We start from the raw sequence: 23570 nt of genomic DNA on the forward strand, positions 1-23570 counted from the left end.
CCATGGAATCTGCTGTCAGAACCACTTACAATAAAGTTGTCCTATTTACAGGTTTTTGATAAGCTGTTTTTATTCTTTAATGAATAAGAAACGATGCCATTATCCCTACAAAATAGCTGAGGTTTTACTTGAACAAAATCTGTTTGGAAATGTTAAGCTGGTTACACAGAACTAATATGCCTCAAGGTGGTCATTCTCTCTGGATTAAAGCTGTGGAACAATTGTGGCTCCTGTTACAAGGAAAATGACAAAGGGCCATTATGAAAAGGGACAAAAATCTCTGTTCCCAGGGGGGCACTGACAAGCTGAAAGTCCCCCTCTACATGCCAACACAAAAGCCTGATTGCCTCAGATTGTTTGTTTATGTAAATCAAAAGGCTGCCATTAGTTCAGCAAGTGAGGCTGCCCAGCGACAAAGATGGTGGTGATTGGCTGGATGCTTGCTCCTGGGCTGGTGGCAAATCTGACAAATCCTATTGCTTTTGTTCTAAGCTCTATCTGGACACCTTTAGCAAAAGAGTTTGTTATTGTGTACTGAAGCAAATACTTTGTATTCTCAGAGTAGGAGGTGGAACTATAGAACTTGAAGGGGAGAGAACGCATCTATCAAGGATCTTTTCCTTCAGTTTCCCCAAAGCTCTCTCTGCGTTCTCGGACTCAACTGTACATCATGACAGATGTTCCAGGGACACTCAGTCAGGCTGAGTGCAACGGGGATACACCACCTGAAAATGGTCAACAACCAATCACTAAAACAAATGAGGGATCCAGTGATGTGGATGGTACCTCACCATACTACAGGGTAGAACCCCATCTTGAAGACTTACCCACAGAAGGAAATCAGGAGAAAAGTGAAAAATTACAAGGGAATATGGTAGTCAACTGGTCCACTGATGAGAAGATTCTAAAAGGTAAAGCATTTTCCTTTCTCTTTGATTTGTTTGATTTAATTTGTGAACTCACTTCGTGATTCTTTTGATAAACTGTTATGACGGGAATGTGCTGTCCATCCTCCCACCCATGTCCCTGCCCAAATGTGGCCTCTTATTCTACTGGGGCTGGATAGCTAAGGACCAAACCTCTGCCTCAGGTCAAATCCAGGCTTATTTATTTGATAGCTTTATGACCCTGGACAACTTCCCTAGCCCCCTGAAGCCTTAGCTTTCTCGGTTAGCAGAAGACAGAAATATAAGTACTGACATTTGTAGTGTTGTTGTGAGGATTACTAAGTGTTGGTTAAATGTTAACTACTGTTATTTATTATTATTATGGACAGCCCCATTATTATTTAAGCAAAGGAAATTCAGCATTTCAAGTTTTCTTTCTGAAATATACCTGAACATGTCTGAATTCATGGTTCTATAACATACAGATGGAAAAGGAGAGGTTATCCTTATGTTTATAAATAGGAACCAATAAGAAATGAGTTGGGAGAGTGAAATAGTTACTTTTAATGATCACATTGCAAATCAAATTGATCTACCTAGCTAGAGTCTAAGTTGATAATTTATTTAAACTTGAGCTGCTTAAATATTATAGTATTAATCTTGTGGGTTTTTTCCCCCAGAAAAACCAGAAGAGAATCTTTTTCTTGTTCATAAGGCTATCACAGATCTTTCTCTCCAAGAAACAAGTGTTGATGAAATGACATTCAGAGAAGGTGAGAGGAACTTCCGTTTTGTACACAGACATTGTGTGACTGAATATGGATGGGAGTTTTTGCATGGGGTGTTTTGTGAATGTGAATGTGATGTCAAAAAAGCAACCCAGGCAATGCCTTCAAAAACTCAAAGCTGCTATAGGCAGATAAGGGAGTAGTCCTGATTATCGGTGGGTTTCACCTTAAAAAGTATTCCAGAAGCATCCAGACTGAGACTGCATGAATTGGTATAACTGATTGGCATGCCCTCACCTGACAAAATGATTATCAGTCTCTTAATAAGTTAGTCCACTAAATCAATTCTTTTGTAAGATTTATTTAGTGTCTCTAAATCTTTGTCAGGCACCTTGTGAAATGTGAATGTTTTACCTAAAAGCTTACCATTGACATACATTTTAAAGTAATATTATAAATTTATTTGATCTATAGAAAAGTTCTAGGCCTCTATGTAAGCAGAAAATGGTTATCTAATTCTTGTTAAAGAAATCTCCCAGGTGATGAAGCTAATTTTAATTGTGTTCTTTCAGAAAATAAGAGAATAAAAAATACATTGATTTTTAAGTGACTTATATTTCAAATAAACTCAAGAGACTAAGAAGAACAAAATCTTTTAGATTTTACCTCTGAGAAGATACCTACGTTGAAGCAATTTCTAAATCAAGTGCAGGATAAACACATATTAATTGATCACTCATTTCCTCTTTTGCAACCATAAACATCTTATCTCAAAATTGAAGTCGGTTCATTAGACCTTGAGCAATTTAGCTTAGTTAGGACCTTAATAGGCAAAAATGGAAGAGATTATTATTTTTTAAATATTAGAACATCACATAAAATAGTAGATGCCAAGGAAGACAGGGATGTAATTGGCAGTTTCTTGGGTTTGTCCACTTTGCTTGGACACCTCCCAGACTATCTGCTGTCCCTATGTAGTGGTGGAACAACCACTATTGTAATAAATGTAGTAAAGAACAACCATTATTAAGCTTTTACATTATCACAGGTAATTTATAAAACTTAAGCTTTAAGCCCCATGAAATGAACTAAATAACTTCTCTGCCCTAATCTTTCTGTTTCCAGTGTAGCAAGTTCTCACAGGCAGTGCATCTAGAGAACTTTTCAAAAAATTTTTTAAATTTATATATTTATTTGGGAGAGAGAGAGAGCACACAGGCAATGGAGAAGGGCAGAGGGAGAGGGGGAGAGAGTCTCAAGCAGACTCTGAGCTGAGCATGGAGCCTGACTTGGGGCTCGATCTCACGACCCCAAGATCATGACCTGAGCTGAAACCAGGAGACCGACACTTCACAAACTGCATCACCCAGGTGCCCCGAGACCCTTTCAAATATCTGATCAGGAAGTCCACTGGAGACAACAGTTTGCTAGGATCTTTCATTTTATAGAGAATCAAATAGAGAATCAAAGCAGTCTGGATTTTTTAAGTAGATGGTGTCAGGGTGAATTTTTCCCTGAATGAATCCTTTTGTGTTTGGTGGAACATATGTTTTTCCTGTAAGGCACATGTTGGTGTCTTCAGTTTTCACAATGACAAACAGCTATAAAGTCTCCAAAGAGAATACTCCTGGGTTGAAAAATAGCAAGATGCTAAAAATATTGAGGAAAAACTATAATTAAAATTCAAGAAGTAATTTCATGCATGACAGCTCCATGCCTGAGTCATGGTGTGAGCAAAAAATCAGTTTCTTTGGTTCTTATGGAAAAGAAGACAATAAAAGAAAGCTTAAGATTGTAGCAAACATGCTAATGTATATTTATTTATAATGTAAAGAACATTGACTGGGCACCAACAACCTGATAGGAACTGTGTACAACCAGTTAGGAATGATAATCCATCTTCACTTCTATCTCTTTTTGTAAGTTTACAATCTGATTCCTGTAGTTGGGAAAACAAAAAAATGAAAAGAGCATGAAAAATCTTGACTGGTAATGGACTTGTAAAAATTTTTCAGTGAAAGTAGAGAGCTGTGGCGGGGAAAGGCAAAGAGGAACATTGCCTCTCACTTTATTTAAAGACTCTTATGGTGTTGAAAGGGAAGAGTGAACGGAAGCCTGACAAAGCACACAATCTAGACAGTATTTTAAAGTCACGCATAGACTGAAGCTTCTCACAGAAGTCCCTTTAGAGGTGAAAGCCCAGAGAACAACCTCCGCTCTAATTCTTTTGAGCATGCTCAATAAATATTGTTAAGGATATGCTGATGTGATCTGTTTGAAAAGTGAAATTTGACATGAATTAAGCCTTGTAAAAGTCACTATATGGTACCAAACAACTTGAGTTAATTAGTTGCTATGAGGGATATGTCTAGCATGACAGGCTAATCTAGCACTGTATAGAGATGACCACAACATGATTTTTAAAGCTTGGCTCTCTAGAAATCAATGGCAGATCTTAGATGACATTGTGTGTGCTTTGGTGGGCTTGGTGTCACTGTTGGCCCAGCATATGACTCCTGACCATCCATGGCCCCCTGCTCCTCCTTCCACAGCAGGAACTTTAGCACAACTCTGAGAAGCATGGTGGCAAATACTGAATGTGCTATTCTGAGCATGCCCAGATGTGGGAAGTCATTGTTTTTACTACTGGAAGAAAGCCTTTTTTCTCCTGTGAGATATTTTTCTAATTTTCCTTGGGGAATCTGTGTGTGTGTATGTGTGTGTATAAGAGATAGGTCCAAATATTTTATTTTCTATGTTCACATTTCCAGTCACTACAGGCTAGACAGGATTTTAAAAGTCTGTCTCAGGAACACCAGTCTCACTAGATACAACAGTCACAACAAAAAAATGTTTCATGGTCAAATGAAGTTGAGTTGTTGACTTCTTAGAGATTCACAATGTTCATTGGCATTTTAAAGACTCGCATAAATTCTGAAGCTTACTTAACTGTGTTTAATGCAGTATTTTCCAAACTAATCTGATAGTACAACCCATTTTATTGTGTAAAACATATTATTAACCCACAGAATAATATCCTATAAAGCACGTGTGGGGAAATGATTATCCAGAAACATAATTTAAAGAATAAGAGCTGGGTATTTCAATTACCAATTGATTTTGCTACAGGACATCAATGGGAGAAGATTCCTTTGAGCATCAGTAGCCAGGAAATAAGCAGACAAAAGGAAAGGATTGCTGAACAACCTCTAGAAGAGAAGGAAGAGGAGGATGGGAAGAACAAAGCTCACCAGGCAACTGAAATGGAATGGTTGGGATTTCGGAAACCTAGCCAAGTTGATGTGTTGCATTCTAAACATGAGGAGGAGCAAGAGGTTTGGGATGAAGAAATTAATAACGATGACGATGATTGCAATGATGATGAAGATGAAGTTCGAGTAATAGAATTTAAGAAAAAAAATGAAGAGGGTTCTCAATTAAAAGAGGAAGTTGATGCAAACGAGGACTCCCCACTGAGCAGCCCCAATTCCCAACCTGTGACACCTGAAGAGCAGCCAACCTTCGAGAAGAAGAGTGACATCTCTAGAAATGCTTATTCAAGATACAATACAATATCCTATCGGAAAATCAGGAAGGGGAACACCAAGCAGAGAATTGATGAATTCGAGTCTATGATGCACTTATAAACTAAATGGAACTGAGAAATTCTCCTGCCCACTAAAGCAAAAGCTAATTCTATTTTCCTGAGATGCATCTTTGCCTGTCTTATTTGAGTCATCCTCTTTAAAGATGTGAAAGCTTAATCTCTGTTTCACTGTAGAATAATATGGAAATAATCCTAGACAAAATTCAGTCTGGTAACCTCAAGTCAAAAAGCTTTAGATTCATTCGTGGGCATTTGCTTTTTAAAATTTCACTAATACAGCCTTGTGTGATAAGCACTAAACAGCAAACAGCAAGCACCCCTGGAGAATCTGGCATGAGTTGGCTTTAAAAGTAGCAACACTGAGAAAGACAGTCATCAGATGAAAGAGGACTATGAGAAATGACCTGTATCTCTTTTGGTGTCTTTCTTCCTGCACACTGAGGGTGCTAGAAAGTCTGGTATTAAACTTCTCTTTCTTTTAAACATGTTTTTATAGACACTGGCAATAAGCTGTCCAAAACATTTTGCCTTTTCTATTATCTTCGAATAAGATTTTAAGTGGTTTTCTTTAGCCTCTAGGGTGAAAAGTCTGCATAGGCTTTCTTCCTAGGTGTTACCATTCACTGAATTTTCTCACTAGAGGGGCCAAGCAATTGTCAGTCAGGAAAATTCTGACGAAATGTTGGCTTTATGCACTCAAGATGAATAAAACCCACTGTGAGGCTGATACAGGGAGGGGCTAGAAAATTGGTGGGCAATAGACTAAAGAGTCAGATAGTTTATTTCTGTAACTGAAAATAAAATCTCGTCTCGCACAGTTAAAGTCATTAAAAGTGAAAATGACAGCTTTAGCACAATTTTAAGAAAATACCCCTCTCTATTACCACACTTTCTCTTATTAACAGTATCTCAGAATAATTTTCTTTCCTTAGAAACCCAAGACAACTCTAGTCATAACTGTACTAGTTACTATGATAATGGAAATAATTATCTTAGGATATTTTCAAAGTAGAGTGTGAGCATGTATTTTTAGTGAGAAAGCTCTGATAGTTGCTGGGAATATGTAATTTACTGGACCTCAGCCCAAATCAAGATGCTTAAAATTGTGTCTATGGAGCTTCACTCAAGCCAGTGTGTCAAATAATGTATTGAATATTTATGAAAAGGGAGAATCTATATTTATATTCTTAGATAGTTTCTTAATTTTTCATTTCAGGCTTCCATATATATCACCCTGAACTTTCTGTCACCACAGATAAAGATATTTTTGGCCCTGCAAATAAAAAGACAATTCCTTATTGTCTGAATGTAATACAGTCTTCATTGTACTATTCAACCCTTTGTTTATTTCTTTTTCACTTTGTGAAAATACCCGGGTTAGGCCTTCTTAGATTATTGCTTATTTATGTGTAACAAATCCCACACATTCTAATGGAAATTTCTTTAATTCTCCCTGGTCACACAATATAGTTCCATGGTATCATATACTATTATTTACTGTTTACAAGACTCAATTTTGAATTCAGGATTGAAGAGCTTCTTTTATCCTTTCAAACAGATATTTTACAACCTGATCATGTAAAAGTCTGTCGCTCTTCATCTGTAGAACCTAGAGATTTCCTTCTTGATAATGCAAGTTTTCAGAAGAAAGCCAGGGAAATCAGGTGTTTATTGGTAAATTTAGGTAAAAGATTGGTGCACTCAGACAATTTCCTATTTATGTAGATCCTCTAAATTGTTCCACCTGGACAACCTATTTTCTTTCCTGGATTACTGATGACCCCTACAATTTTCTACTTAGCTTCAATGCACGATCTTTTATTATCCATCATGGAATAGGAGCATATTGTTAACCTACCATCAACAGAACCTTTATTTCTAATTGTTCCAGCAGAAGTGTAGAATTCCTGTGGAATTTGAGTGAGCTGAGTGGTCTATGGTGTGACATGGCCAAGCCACTGGATCTTATGGGGATCCAACACATAGTAACCCTGGCCTTTTTAGCTTTGTGCTCTTACCATATAATTAACCAAACATGAAAGATTTTGTCAACAAAGACTTTATCAGGGTATGTTCAATGAGCAAATGCTTAGTGCTTATGGATGAGGCAGTGTAGCTACAAAAGAGCACGGAAACTGCTCTTTGACATTAATGCCCATTGCCCTGTGCTGCCATCTTACCCTAAGGCCACAGAGTTAAGTGATCATAAGTAACATTGATGGGGTTAGGTGACTATTTGATTCTTTATAACCTAGGAAAGGCAAGGGTATGGTTCTGATTTCATGAGGGATATTTAACATACTAGACACTCTTACAAGACAAGGTAGAACACAAATTGGTAACTATACTGGAAGATTTACTGCTTTTGTGATTCAAGGTTCAGGGGTGGATGGAAGAAGGACTCTGGTACCTGTTAGGAGGGAGAATTGATTTCTTGTGAGAATGTTGCTATTTCTTTTTTTTTTTTTTAATTTTATTTATTTATTTGACAGAGAGAGACACAGCGAGAGAGGGAACACAAGCAGGGGGAGTGGGAGAGGGAGAAGCAGGGAGCCCGATGCGGGGCTTGATCCCAGGACCCTGGGATCATGACCTGAGCCGAAGGCAGACGCTTAACGACTGAGCCACCCAGGTGCCCCAGAATGTTGCTATTTGTTACATGACTTTTAATTTTTCTTAGTTTTGGGGTGAACAGGAATTAATAAAAGCTCTATTTATTTGTCAATATAAAATTTACCTTTCATATAATGCCACACTGGAAGACATGGAATATGTCAGACTCTATCTATCATCTGTCTACAATTTAAATAAAGAACTGCTGTGTCTGACTTGCTCTCAATAAAAGTTTGTGTCCTTGTTTTTGGTGTCTAGAATTTATTTTCTTTCACTGCCCTTTAAAATTTAGGAAGAACCCTTGCATATCAGCAGCTGTTAAAGACCATTAAGAAATGCTGCTTTAGAAATCAAGAGAACACCTTATTTAAATTCAAAAAGCACTATTTCAAAAAGGTCTTAAAATGATTGTGTACACAATTGCAAAAAGAATTTCTGGTAGGTTGGTATGTAATGTTCATGAAAAATTTGTATTATTTTTATAGGAACTGAGCTCTTGTTTTAGATACACTTTAACTCCAACAACTTGAAAAACATATATATATCTTTATAGCCATCAAGGTAATACATTTAAACCATGCTGACACTTTTATAGTAATTGTTTCACATATTTACATGGGGTAGTACTTTTGGCACATTTTCAAATGAAGAATGGACATCTAATTTTTCAAAGTGATAGGAAAAGCATTTAAAATAAGTAATAATAGAGAATTATGGAAAAAGATGAAGCACCAGAGTATCATAAAGAAGAAATATGTTTGACCATATGAGAAAGGCAACTACTTTTAAAGGCTTAACTTTCATTGCTCTATAAAAACAAGAGGGCTATAAAAAGTAATATCCGAAGTTATAGCAAACATTTGCCAATATTAAAATATCAGACAGTAACAAAATAAATATGAATACCAAAATGTGTATACAGCTCATGAGGAACATGAGGTGACTAAGCTATACAGTCAACATAAACACAGTGACATGGGGAGTAATCAACAGCAGAAATCACCCAACAGATACAAGGCAAACTACAAAATCAAAGGACAGTACCTGGTAATCACCTGACAGTGTGGGAGAGTTTTGGAAATGAATTTGGAAAGTAATCTGAATTTTTAGTTAGTGACTTAAAATTACATATTTGATTCCTTCTTTATAATAACTTCAGTTAGTAGAGGCTGAAAAATTGGGCACTTCAAAATGTTCAAATTAACTCCAAATTCCTTTATATTCCATTGTTTCAATCTCATTCTCCCATTAACAGAAGTTTTTAGGTAATCAATAAGAAAATTCACTAATTTGACCTTTGCCTTCTCTTATTTTTCTGTCCACCTCTGATAGCTAATATGTGTAAAACTAGCAACATCTGGGCAGTTGTTTGAAGGAGGAGAATTAAGGCATGTGCATAATCCAAAATGAATGACAAGCATCTTGATAATTTAGAATTTGGCTACTCCCTTCAGGTATGGAAAATGATACCCAGAGTGAAAGTCCACTGGAGATACTTTTGTCCAGAAGGCCAGATGCAAAGTTGTGCACTTAAAAGAATTAAAAATATCCAAAAACATTCATAGTTTTCTTTATATTTATAAGCAGGAATTCTTGGTCTTATTTTCTCCCACTTCAAAGCACAATATAGAGACTCATATATATATATATATATACACACACACACACATATGAATATATACACATATTTATCTATATGGATATATATGTATGTATACATATATATTTACAAAGATCGATATGTTTTTGGTCAAGTAAAGATAATCTAGGTCCTCAAAAAATTAGTTTTTATATCTAATATAAAGGTTTTATTTATATAGATATTTATGGATCTTTGGATCCAAATCTTTGGATTTGGATTACCCTGATGCCGAGCGATGTTGAGCACTTTTTCATGTGTCTGTTGGCCATTTGGATGTCTTCTTTGCAGAAATGTCTGTTCATGTCTTCTGGTAAATGAACTGGTAAATACCAATCAATCAATAATAAAATAGAAAGCCCCTGTTTTCAAACATATTATTTGTTACTTATTTAATGGCAACTGTCATCATCAGAAACTCTCCATATTAGAAGTTGATCTATTTGTTGAAAAATGAGAACTTTCCTGTATGTTTTTGCAAAGCAATGATTCACATAAACTTGCAAAGAGACCCTATTGGAATGGTAACTACTAGTTGACCTATTAGGTTGAAAACAGAGGCATTGAATCTGCTTATTGTGATGGGATTTTTTTTTCCTTTCTGTTAGGTGCCAACACCTACCTGAAATACCATCCATTAAACCTCATTAGGAGTATTTAATACTTTACATAGCGTACTCAAACTTTTCCATGGAATGGCTATTTGCCAAAAATAAATATTTTGTATATTAGCTTTGGTTAGTGTTCCTTTCTTCATTTCAAGGCACATGGCTCATAGCAATTTTTGAATAACCTACACAAAAGTTGTAAAAGCACTATGGTGACCATCCACACAATGAAGTAAAAGTTACAGGCTTTAGTTTTTATTTTAAATTAAAGGACTCTTCAATGTTTTACTTCCCATCTCTGTTGAAATTGGGCAATCTGTCAGCTTTGATTAATGGTTGGGGGAAGAAAGAGTTGGCAGTATGATTTACAGGGAAGCAATTTCTCTATGTCTGCTTCTCCTTCTCATATTTATTATAGGAAGTGGAAAAGAATATGTCCTTCATGAAGTCAAGGAGATAGACAACTGCAAAGCAGGTGGGGATAGCTAACCTTAAGCCTACATTTCAGTTAAAAGAAAAGGTGCAGCTTCTATATCACAGCCAAGGGAGATGTAAGACGTTTGACTTCACAATGAAGGGATTTTAATTGAGCCCACCCAAGTTGACTGCCCTGCTTAAAGAAAAAAAAACAAATCATAGCAACATGTTGCCATCAAAGAGACTCTTTTCTTCCTCTTCTTCTTTTTTTCCAGCCAGATAGAATGGAAACCAGATTTTAATCTCTTACTAGTGGGATGATCTTAGATAATACTTCTCAGCCGTCATATAATGAGGAGAGTAAGACCTAATTCACTGAGCTGTGTACAACAGTGAGATGGGGTACGGTCGGTGCCTAGCACATGGTCGGTACTCAAAGATAATCAGTTCTCATCTGTCTTCCCTTTATTCCCTGTAAATTCCTTGTTTGTATCAAAGATACTGGGATCCTCATGTGAGGCGTAATTTCTTTTCCGTGTTTGAACATGGAAGTTAAAGTTGTTAAAACAAATAAAGATGGTACTATCTGGCCAGCCTCAGCCCCACTCTCTTGCATGAGAAGCCCTTGAAAATCATCCTAAACCATTCATAAATCCAAGGTTGACTGGAGAATTTGAATTCCGATACACTATGACTGGTATCTTTGCTCCTCTACAATCCCTAAGGCAATACTATGAGCAAGGTGTTTTCATATCTAAGAGAATTTTCCAAATTAGTTGGGGAAAACTAACAATACATTATGATTGTGGCATATGGTGGGTTTTGGCCCTGTGAATGACAGCTGATTGAATGTCAGCAAGCGGAATTGAGCAAATTTGATGCTGGTGATAAAACATGGTTGTACCAACAACAGCTGTGTCATCCTTCAGGGAGAAGCTCTGGGTAACTGTTGAAAAAGAGAAAGGAACTGTGCAAACCAAAAGGTTCAGAAGCACTCAGATGGTCTGGTAAGTTAGTTTTTGATCAAATAAGTCCTGTAAAATATCAAAACTATGCTTGTGTTTAAAGTAACAAAATGTATAGACACTTCTCTAAGAAAAGGCAATGACTCAAGCCAACCCAAGGAAAACTCTGAAGTCTCCCCATAACATAGCCTCCTACTGAAGAATTTAGAGTTGAATAGGACCCTAATGTGTCCCACTCAGGGGTTTCTCACTAGAAGTGCCAGAGGCCTAGTAGCATTTACACATTTATTACAGTCTTCTGAAAACAAAATATAGAGGGGTAATGCTTTAGAAAGTGTTGGTAGTGGCTGCACGAGCTGGCATTCCCACCAACAGTGGAGGAGGGTGCCCCTTTCTCCACATCCTCACCAACATCTGTCGTTTCCTGACTTGTTAATTTTAGCCATTCTGACTGGTGTGAGGTGGTATCTCATTGAGGTTTGGATTTGGATTTCCCTGATGCCGAGCGATGTTGATCACTTTTTCATGTGTCTGTTGGCCATTTGGATGTCTTCTTTGCAGAAATGTCTGTTCATGTCTTCTGCCCATTTCTTGATTGGATCATTTGTTCTTTGGGTGTTGAGTTTCATAAGTTCTTTATAGGTTTTGGATACTAGCCCTTTATCTGATATGTCATTTGCAAATATCTTCTCCCATTCTGTCAGTTGTCTTTTGGTTTTATTGACTGTTTCTTTTGCTGTGCAAAAGCTTTTAATCGTGATGAAGTCCCAATAGTTCATTTTTGCCCTTGCTTCCCTTGCCTTTGGCGATGTTTCTAGGAAGAAGTTGCTGCGGCTGAGGTCGAAGAGGTTGCTGCCTGTGTTCTCCTTCAGGATTTTGATGGACTCCTGTCTCACATTGAGGTCTTTCAACCATTTTGAGTCTATTTTTGTGTGTGGTGTAAGGAAATGGTCCAGTTTCATTGGGGGGGTGGGGGGATGGGTTAGCCTGGTGATGGGTATTAAAAAGGGCACGTTCTGCATGGAGCACTGGGTGTTATACGCAAACAATGAATCATGGAACACTACATCAAAAACTAATGATGTAATGTATAGTGATTAACATAACATAATAAAAAAACATAAAAAATAAAAATAAAAAATAAAAAAGGAGGTAATTAAAAAAATAAAAATACAAAGTGTTGGTAGATTTCACAATTAGTCAATACTCTGAAGTTTAGGCCTATAAGATTTCCAATTAATGATTAGTTCCTTGCATCTTAGAGTAGTTGAGTAAATACATGGTAAAAGCTCTTTTTAAAATTCTTTCCAAGAACAAATATGTCATGTATGAAAACAATCCTTTGCTATATTGACAATATAGATTCCAGTATAGCTTTGTATTATGTCAAGGTGAAGTCAGGAAGAGCATACACTGAACAGACTGTAGAAGATTTTTGTGAAAAACATTCAAATTTCTTTCACTCATATGTCCAAAGGTAAGTGTTTCCAAACCATAATTGTCTTTTTCTGAATAGACTTGATGTGTTTTGTGGAAACTGTTTTCGAATAAAAAGAGTCTTCAGACTGGGGGCAAGAAAACCTTTCAACATTTTTGCAGTTACACAAAGAATTGCATGAGGCACTCAGCATATTCAGTTTGGTCAGCAACTCAGTTAGTCCTTTGGCAACTGACTTGTGTTTTATCCCCCATATGGCTCTGTTTTGAAAAGAATTATCTCATTTTCTAGTCATTCTCTTATCTCATCTGCAATGTCAATTATCTGAATAAAACATCTTAAATACGATGCAAATAGGCAGAATTGTTTCCCTTCTGAGTCATAGCTATAGCTCTGCTTTTGTGCAATTAATTGGGAGATAAAATTAAATTTTAAATAGGAAGTCAGAACTAAAGATGCCCAGTTTAACCATCAGCTCAATTGAACAAAGCTTTGTTTTTATATTAACAAGCATATAGCATGGTTTTCCTCCAGAGACCCAATGCCAGCAAAAAGGTTTATGTCTCTCTTTCTTAAGAATATTGTGAAACAGATTTGTTTAGGTCAGCGGCCTGGGGCAGTGCATTGAGCCCTGTCTCCGGAGATCCAAATTTGAATCCTCATCTCTCACTAACTGGTGTGGGACTCTTAGACAGGTAATATGTTTTCTGGACATCAATTTTCTTACCAAAAATCAATACAAAGGCTGTTAGGATTTCTAGAATCTCTTCTGGTATGCCTAAATACTGACATACGTAAGGTTAGGAATTCAGTGTGGATTGAAGAACTATGGGACTTTTCCCCAAATTTATCAGTGTAATCATTAGGCCCACATCCACGGCCTTATCTCCCACCCCCACCTCACAGAGGTACCAGATTCCTTTTCTTTTCTGGCCCAGTCTAGGTCAATTTTTTTCTTAACTCTCTTCCAGAGGGTTGCTTACCTCTTTCTCTTCCCCTTTCATTATATTTACTTCATTTTACTTCTACTTTGAAATCTTTTAGAGCTTACTTGTAGCTTACTTCATCCCGGTGAATGCTGTTAAATCTAAAGTCATATTTTATATAAATCTTTAATATTTTTCAGTGCTCTATTGCTGCTTTGTTTCAGCTCCTCTTATTTGGTCTTACATTACAGTGTTATTAAGTGTATTTTTAGTGTATTTTTGGTAACTACAGTGCATTGTGACCCAGCCTCTTTTTCTTTGCCTTTTTTTTTTCTTTTTTAATATCCACTTAAGTCTAGGAAGTTACTAGCACGACTCTTCTTTTGGCACAAAATGAATTGAAACAATGTCTATATCTAGAACTGAATAAGCATTTGACTTCCTCACTTAAAGTTTTTTTCCACTGACTCAGACTTGGGGGGGAAAGAAAACCAACAAAAACCAAAAAACCATTATGTAGTCATCTAGATCAAAGTCTTATCATTGAGGAGTATGATACGATACTATTAGATGAACAGGCATGTAGCTGGGAGGGACTTCACCAAGATGACAGCTGTGTGTTTCTGAGGCCTTTTTGCTATAGGAACTCAAGTAATTTTTTGAATTAAAAAAAAAAAAAAGCAAATAAAAGAATAGGTTCTCATAGATTATACCTACTTGTGGGCCAAAAGAGCTGGTTATTATCAAACTCAGTCATCATGAATATCATTGTACTTCCTCAAGTACTTTTGGCTTCATTTCCTGTATTTCCTGTTACCTGTTTGATTGCATGGGGAAGTTGGCAGGCTGAGGTCCATCCAGCACAGGGCAGGAAGCATGCAATTCAAAAGGCCACCTAGAGCTGAAGATGGACTCCAGTTCAACGGTAGGTTGTTTCCCTGAGCTCACTTTTGGTTTCTCAAATATTGTGGGTTTTTAAATCTCCTATTCAAATGCTCTTAATTTTGAAAATGTAAACTACCATGGAGAAATACAGTCACCACATCCACTGTCATTTTCACAGTGTCTGATGGGTTTACTAGATAAAAGTATTAGTTGTTCTTTAGTCTTCATAATATTTTTCAAATTTCCACTTTTGGTATTGCTTTTCTGGGTCACAAGCAGAGACTTTCAGGATCTTCTGAGAAACATTTCCTTCTAAGCATAACAACTGATGATAGTTCCCAAAAACAATGTGATTCACCTGGAAAGAAAGGGGATCTCAGAATGAGCCACAGAGTGAATTTGACAACCGAAATATAAAGAAATGAAAACTAGTAAAAAAAAAAAAGATAATTATATTTTTGATTCCTTAGGAATTCTTCTGAACTAAACTAACAATGTGAACACAGCCTTTGGACTATATTAAATTTGTCTCCATCTCAAACTAACTTCTCTCTTCTTAAAGCTACAAGGCTTTTAAGACTTTTACAGCTTCTTCAGGGAGGAATTTATTTTCTGATGATGGGTCTGATAACTATATTGTTTAGAGGAAATTATTCCATATGGCATTTACTATATTTGGTGGATGATGGCTTTCTAATTGATGGTGATCATGAAAAAACAGCCATCACAAAAAGTGAGTCAGTTAATTTTTTAATTAAGTTCATACCTTAGAATGCAAACTTGGAATACAAAGTGCTAGAAATGATGTATATTTATTTATAAGCTACCCACCATAATATCTGATAGTACATAATGCCCGATGTCCAGAAAATCCAGATGTAATTAGAAAAAAGTCAAAGGTATTTCAGAGGAGTTCTATTATTGGTTAATATTTACTGAATATCCTAGAAATAATAGCTTGCTCATGGCTTTATAATTTTTTTCACCTATTAATCCTCTCAATTTTTCCATGACTATGACAAAGATAATCTTAATTATATGTATATTGTTTTGAAATATTTAAAAAAAATATACCAAATAGGGGTGACTTCATAATAGTTTATTTTAAAGATGTTCCTACAAAACCATTGTCATCCTTGTAGGGCTTTGGAAATATAATGTTTGAGTATGCTCAAGGTTTTGTAAAAGAGTTGGCCTTGAGCAAAATCATTCTGGATTATCTACAACATTCTGCCAGTGGATTGTAAAGAGGTAGTTGAATAACTCGTCCCCAACCTAAGGACACTTGATGAAGGGACCAGTGGTGGAGGGTCATTCCATGTCACAGTATCTAGGAGCTACCTATGAAACAATTTCCTCTTAGGTATCTATAATCCACAGCATTTGGGGTGGGCTGGCCTAGAGAATATCTTTTAAATGCAGATTAGAAATGTATAATTTTAACAACTCGTTGGTATTCAGGATCAAACTCACTGTTACCCTATTTCCTTCTAGGAAGCTCTCAATTCCTAATGCTAAAGGAAGAGGCATGTTCCTGTTATTCAGTCTTTTTCTCCATTTCTTTTTTAAAGACTTAACAAGCCTTGGATGACTCAGGAGGTTTAGTATGAAAATTACCAAAATACTGAAAAAATAAGGAATACTATTGTCAACATATTAATCTCCATGACATCTAGCAGCATGGAAAGGGCAACTTAAGGTAGAAGGCAGCAGTGTGACATGCTACAAATTCATAGGCACAAACAGGATCGGGAAACATCGAATTTTTGCCATCTTAATTAAATTACTCTCTTTACAAATTGGCTTACCATTTATAGGGTCCAAAATTAAGCCTATATAAAAATCAGCTAATGAAGGCTTAAGTTCTCAATGGGGCCAATGCAGTTTATAAATAAGACGTATGTGATTTAAGGGTTGCTTACTCCTAAATATTTTCTCATAGCGTGAATTTTTTTTCTGGTAACAGATTCATTTCTGGAGATGAAAAATGTGTTCTCATTCTCATCCTTTCTCACCCCTGGCCCCACCTCCAGCTTTCTTTGGCATAAGGTCAAGGAAGCAGAAGGTAATATCTGATAGATGTTTATGGATTTTTCCAACACTATGCAACATAAAATTAGTAACTGGTACACTAGTAATTCCTAATTTTTCTTAATAACTCAATAATAGTCATTATCACTAAAGAGAAAAAAAAATGCCCAGAAGAAATTGAAATATAACAGAGAAGATTGAAAGAGAGGAAGATTGGGAACTATGTTGCTCAAGCCCTGATTTTGACCCCAAGTAGGAAGAAAAATGCCATGAAGGGAGTACTCACTGGTTGTGAAATCAAAAGAAATGGAGGCATTTCAAGGGCGGGGGGAGTGCTTACTTTGGGGACAACCCTGAGCAAAATGATGGTCTTCATATACCCAATGCATTTTGTGGATTTGGTGATTACTTGCTAGTGAGATAACAGAAAATTTAAAAAGGTTGGCCTGAAATTATTTTTGTCACTCCAAGATCTTACACCAAAACTTACGACTTTGTATCTTGTTAAAATAGAATTGGGAAAACCTATCAGGACTTTGAGAGTAAATAGGATATAGCAGGTGTGGTCTGATAAATATTAACAACTGGATCTCTAGAAAAACATCCCTGGATTAGGAGCATGGGTTTGCAGAAATCCTCCCATCATGGCTGGTTTCCAGCTACCTGGGTGATGTCACTGAATGTGATGTCAGCAGGTGCACGCAGCACCCTGTCAGCTCCTACAAGCAGCAGGGAGCTGCCTCCAACACCTGTTAAGGCCCAGGTCTCTGGGAACGAGGGGGTGTGTGTGTGAGAAAAAGTCTCCCTTTATGGAAAGGAGGCAGAATGCTGAAAAGCAGAGTCATACTAAAGTGCAAAGCTTGTAGGAAGCATACTGCTTCTTGTTTCCTCATATACTCTCCCTAAGGGCTTCTCTGGTAACCAGTGAGAACAAGTTCTAGCCTATAAGCATGATTTTTGGCATTGTTAGTTGACTGAAGCAAATGGCTTATAGAAACAAAGATGTTGATAGCCATATAACCAAAGAAACAGGTGGCTTATATTTAAAATAACAGATTTGAAATAAATTTTGTGAAAGAAAAAAAAGAACTTGACAATTTGCAAAACTATCCATTTATCTCTCTGTATGAACTATTAACACTGCCTCTTTTGCCACAAACACATTGAAAGCTTCTGATTGAAGACGCGGACAATGAGAGTTTTATGTCCCATTTAATTGGAAGTTGGATTTGCGATAAAGAAGAGGTACACATAGTTTGCTTACCAGTTCTGGATGAAAGACTGATGTTGATTTATGCAGCCATCTTAGCCCTTTGTTTCTGTTATCACAAGGGTGCAGCCTCAGAGCCCCCGTATCAGGGACGGGAGCTAAGCACCATTCTCCATGTTTAATAAGTCTTAGCCAGGTGTAATTAAATTGTTGAAGCTGTCGGGAAATGAACAAGGAGAAGGTCACTTCAGGCAGCAAACACAGGTAGGGGCTTTGCCAAACACTTTCATTAGCAATGGTTAAGGATATAGGCACTTTGATCAAATGTTTTGTACCCAAATCCTGGTATTGCCACTTTCAATTCTGACAGCATGGGCATATTATTACCATATCTAATTTCATTTTTATCATTTTTAAGTTGGATAGCAATAGGGTATATCTCAGAGAGTTGAGGTAATGACTGTTAAGTGTTTAGCACACAGCAAGCCCTCAATAAATGTGAGTTGCAGTAATAAAAATTACTGAGTACAGTTAGTATATGTCTACAAATAGAGGTCATTTCAGGTGTTCTGAATCCCAGACAAGCCTGATGCTTGAAGTAGTGGAACATTCAAACCATCCGTAGCCATTAGGGCTATAAGGAGATCCAAATCACAGTCCTAAATTACTTTGGTGGAAATTATTATGCTTCTTTGTTTAAGACTATCTAGATTACCAGACTCCTAGAGGCATTGTAGGAAAGGTTAAAAAAATCTTTCTTAAGGCTAAAAAACGTTTCTATTGTAAGAAAGGTTAAAAATCTTTCTATGCTGATAGCAGAAAGAATCATCAGGTTCTGCTCTACTAGCATCCCCTAGTTCGTAAGAACTACTCTTGGAGAAGTCCAGTTTTGGGGAGTTGCCAATGTCTAAATCAGGCAATGGAACCATGTTTTCGGTTTTTATAAGTATTTTATCCAGTTATTTACACCCTAGTCCTACCTGCCTGGTCAATTTATTCTAAGTCTGTGGGTCTGTGGGAAGTTTGTTGTTTTGCACCAATGTGAACATAAAAAAAAAATAGACTGCTGGTAAAATTTATCTAAATGCTTTTACCTAGTGAATAATTTGTAATGTAATTGAGATTTAACTTAAATTATCAAGTATGTCATTGAGTTAGACCTCACCACTCAAAGGGTAGTCTCTGGACCAACATCAGCATCACCTGGGAGCTCGTTGGAACAGCCTGAATCTCAGCCTACCATGAACCTCTTGAATCAGAAATCTGTACTGTAACAAACTTTCCAGGTGATTTGTGTGCACATTAAAATTTGAGAAGCATGGTCTTATGTCATAATATAAGGAAGTTATGTGGCTACTAAGAGAAGCTAGACATTACCTTTAAAAGGGACATCTCAGCTGGTTGAAAGGTTAATAGCTAAGGGGACTTTTTAGGTAAAGTGAAGGATAAGGCTTGGTGGTTCAATCCTCGGGCTTTGTTCCTTTTGAGCTTTTTTTGGATGAATGCTATAAACTGCCTTGGTATTAAGCTTCGTTAATTCTGCCAAAATAAGTTACCTCCCTCCAAGTCCCTTTACTTTTTATTATTCAGACAAACTACAAGCTTAAAATGAGTAACAAGACAGCAAGGGAGATGGGGTTTGTGGAAAGCAGGGGCTGCATATTCATACTTTCGCCTCCCAGCATCCCCTTGAGAGACTCAATGATTATCCAGACCACAACTTGGGTCTTCAGATAAAATACTGGTTAATCAGGCACAGAAAAGCACGAGAAGAATGAGTCTTGAAGGGCTGAATGAAATAATACTTTACTTTCATATAATTTGGACTACTTGGAGTTTTATTTTGTAATTTATGACTTTATTTCCTCTTTGAATTGTTAATATGAGTTGTATCTTTCAAATGATTTTTGACACTTTTCTCGTCCCTCTGCCTCCTTTCTTTCCTAATTAAGAAAGAGCTCCCTCAGCCTCAAGTTTACAATCCATAGCTGAATTATAGCAACAGAGGACAAAAATGTCTTTTCAGCTTTGAATTAAGAGGTAGAGAGGAGATGTGCTCAGAAATAGAAGCAATATCTCTAAGTCAAAGCAAACAGGTAAGCCGAGGGAAGCCTAGATTCTCCATCACAAAATAATTTCTTTACCAAAGAGTGATCTACAACTTTAGGACGCTGAGTTTTACTCATGGATTGATGTTTTTATGAGTTTTATTTGTCATTGAAACCAATAATATCTGCACAGAATGAGAATTGGTGGGGAACATTCGCTGAAGAGGGAGGTACCATCACTCAGAACTCACCTCCAGCTCTGCAGAGTCCCTGCTCTGTTCTCCCTGGCCCTCCTTCCTCCCCTAACCATTGTGCTCTGAGTTTGTCAGAGATTTGCTGAAGGGTTTTCCACCATGGATCATGGATCATGTAATTTGCATTACTCCCTCAATATGTAGGAGAATGGGGGAGAGGGGACTGAATCAGAATAAAATGTCTCCCTTAGATTATTTAAAAATATGCTCTGCCTTTATTTCCTCTGTTATTTTATCTTTAGATGTAATTTTTTATTTTTTCACATTTTTTGTCTTTATTATTATAACAATGAACATCTGCGGAGCACTGAGTGTTAAATATTGTTCTACATGCTTCATCTGTATGACATAATTTGATGCTCAAACCTGATTTAGGGGTAGGTGCTGTTATAACTGCTATTTACCTAAAGGTTAAAGGATTTGCCAAGGTAACACACTTGAAAGTGACAGAGCCAGAACTGGGTCCCTGGTAGGTGGACTTCAGTACTCATAGTTTTACTCCCTTGGTCACTAACTTTACATTTAGCGGCAGGCTGTCTTAACACCAACCTTATGATCATGTAAAAATTTATACATTAATTATTGTTTGTACAGCAAAAATAAAGTTTTCAAGTGAGTGGTAAATGTGCCATACTCTGCACTTATCAGGTACACCTGCGCAATCTATCAACCGTGTCTATGATGAGAGAGGAAACCCAGCCCGGCGTACCTTGCTGCTCGCATCACAGTCTTCCAAAGTGGCTATGGTGTTTTCAATGGAAATGCATTTGCCCAAGGCCACATTAATAAGCTAGGGAACAAAATATAAAATATGCATTAAGAAAAAAAATATTTTAAAGTAGAACAAGACATTCAGAAAGCACAGACTATAAAACTATAATAAGGTTAAAAGATAGTTAAGTTGATAGCTTAGCATTACTTAGCACTATATGATTTTATTGGTTGCTATCTCTAACAGAGACATAATGTAATCTTGCTAAAGTACAGCTTCAATCTGTCAATTTAGGCCTATGATTCAGCCACAGAGCCAACAAACAGAAGCTTTTAATTAACCCTTGCCTGGAATGCTGAATAGGAAATGAGCAAAAGGTAGCATGAAAAGTAGTTATTTTCTTGTCTCAAGTTTTTCTGATGCATACATTAAAAGTCAATGCATAGACTTGCAATTTAATCAAACCAACAGTTACAGGCTCTGTTCCCTGGCTGACCCCTTCAAGCTATTTCACTGCTTAGGCACTGAATCATAGATAAATTGAGTCCTTCAAAGAACAGCAGATTCCAGCTGATTCTCTGTCAGAATCTTCCTAATGACTCAGGCAAGCTACAATTCATTACAGGAAAGTCATGAAAGCTAATACAGAGCCAAACTTAAAGGCACTATCTGGCAGGCCCCCAGGTTTTTAATGGATTTGCAGGGTCAAATATGGAGGCAGCTTTCTATAAGTCACCATTTAATGCAGAAAAATGTTGATTCCCTTGCCCCCTTTGACACCTTGGGCAAGGCTAACGAGCTGGTGAGTTAATAGTGCAATTTAGACTTCTTAGATTTCTAGAAGAGCTGTGTAGAGTCAAGTCTACACTCAGGAAAGCCTTCTGAGCTGGGAGGTGGTGAAGTCTTTGTTGGCAAGGTCACGATTTATGCCCCATCCTGCTCTGTGGTACCCAACACAGAGCTCTAACTCTGGGGTATTGTAAGATACAGTTGTGTAGCTCAGAGCTGTAAGCCTTCGTAACAGGGTGCTCACTTTTACATGCATAGCTTAGCTTGCAAGAAAGTCAGGGGCATCTTCAGGGACCAGAAAATGAAACAAAACAAAGCCCTTTAGCAAGCGGGAAAATTGCAAATACTGGTAGGCAAGGGACCAAGATTGTGAGGACAGGAGAAAAACTATGAGTGAGCGAGAGAGTTGGAACTGCAGTCTTCCACATAAAGATGGACGACTAAAGAATTAGACCGTCAGCAGAACAGTGTCCCAGGAAAAACAATTACCCCGTACGTAGCACAGGGAGACAACAGGGAAACTAGAGTCTCCCTTGGGAATCTGAACCTTACATGGACCTTCATTTGGGTTTGAGATGCAAGTTTATACTACTTCCATTGGATAGGAACTTTGACAGACATAAAAATAGTACCAGGTTGAGGGCGCCTGGGTGGCTCAGTTGGTTAAGCGCCTGCCTTTGACTCAGGTCATGATCCCAGGGTCCTGGGATCCAGCCCCACATCTGCTCAATTCCAAGCCCCAAAGCAAAGGGCTCATGCTCAGCAGGGAGTCTGCTTCTCCCTCTCCCTCTCCTTCTGCCCCCCTCACCCCACTCCCACCTCACTCGTGCCTTCTCTCAAATAAATAAATAAATAAAATCTTAGAAAAAAAATAGTACCAGGTTGGTTACTTCTGGGGTGGCTGGCATGTCAAACAACTCTAGAAGGACAGAATTTCCATCAGAAATCTTCAAAGAAAACTCTATTCACAATGTAGAGTGACAAATATGGGAGGAGACAATCCACCATTAGGAAATGGAGCAGTCAGGACGCACAGAAGGATCAACTTTAGAGAAACGATTTAATAGAAATGCATGAAAGAAGGATAATCCTGGAGATTAAAGAAAGGAAATGTGCTCCAATGGCTCTCTGGATTTTAACAGAGATAAGTATAAACTTCTGTATTTGTGGATTACTCAGAAAATATTCTGTCTTCCCACGCATTTGGAAAACTGGCTTCAATACAGCCAAAGAGGTTGTACCGCTCCAGAACCTCGCAGAACCTCCAGTACGTTAGTGTTTAGCTCTCTGCTATAAGAGGGAGTGAAGCAGGAGTGTCTGCCAAATACATTTGGCCCTGGGATCCTATTTCTGGCAGCACAACTAACATTGCCCAGAGCAGTGTAGGGAACTCCTGGTTTAACCGACTTTTTGTATTTATTTTGTACAGTCCCTTCTGCCAAGCATGGAAAAGCATTAGATGGAAGGAGAAAATTTTTCTTTCCCTTGCTTTCCGATCCCCCGCTTTCTCTGAAGATTTGTTTTCCTTCCTCCCTATCAGAAATTTCTGGAGAAACTGCTTTTCTTCACATAGAAATGATTTACGAAGTCCTAAGGAGTTGTTTTTCTTTATCTCATTATGAATGGTTTTAAAAATGGAATCCTCATTTTAGTTTCAAGGAATTGTATTTATGCTTTTATTGTAAACCACTTCAATCTTTTTTTAAAAATCAGGCAGTCTATACATTTTAAATTACCCATTTTGAATTATTTCACTTTCCAATTTAGGAGGTGGAGTTCCCCACAGTTCATCACAGAGTTACTAAACATTGGG

The 23570-nt window shown here is 37.3% G+C and overlaps 2 protein-coding genes across 2 annotated transcripts in view; one reads left to right on the forward strand and one right to left on the reverse strand.

The window, feature by feature from the left end:
• The first annotated feature begins 395 nt into the window (after positions 1-395).
• ERMN (ermin) lies at positions 396-7745 on the forward strand. The gene is made up of 3 exons (XM_032410157.1): positions 396-911; positions 1568-1660; positions 4745-7745. Exons 1-3 carry the CDS (start codon positions 671-673, stop codon positions 5260-5262), a joined length of 852 nt encoding a protein of 283 aa, XP_032266048.1. The 5' UTR covers positions 396-670; the 3' UTR covers positions 5263-7745.
• A 7185-nt stretch (positions 7746-14930) lies between these two features.
• The window catches only part of GALNT5 (polypeptide N-acetylgalactosaminyltransferase 5), a 41263-nt gene continuing 32623 nt past the window's right edge, over positions 14931-23570 (reverse strand). Inside the window, exons 8-10 of the mRNA XM_032402527.1 lie at positions 20966-21046; positions 18009-18170; positions 14931-15071 (exon numbers count right to left, since the gene is read on the reverse strand). Coding sequence (XP_032258418.1) covers positions 14931-15071; positions 18009-18170; positions 20966-21046 — 384 coding nt within the window. The remainder of the gene's footprint in view (positions 15072-18008; positions 18171-20965; positions 21047-23570) is intronic.

This window comes from Phoca vitulina, unplaced genomic scaffold (assembly GCF_004348235.1).
Source record: "Phoca vitulina isolate PV1807 unplaced genomic scaffold, GSC_HSeal_1.0 scaffold1, whole genome shotgun sequence".
In the NCBI taxonomy this organism is placed as follows: Eukaryota; Metazoa; Chordata; class Mammalia; order Carnivora; family Phocidae; genus Phoca; species Phoca vitulina.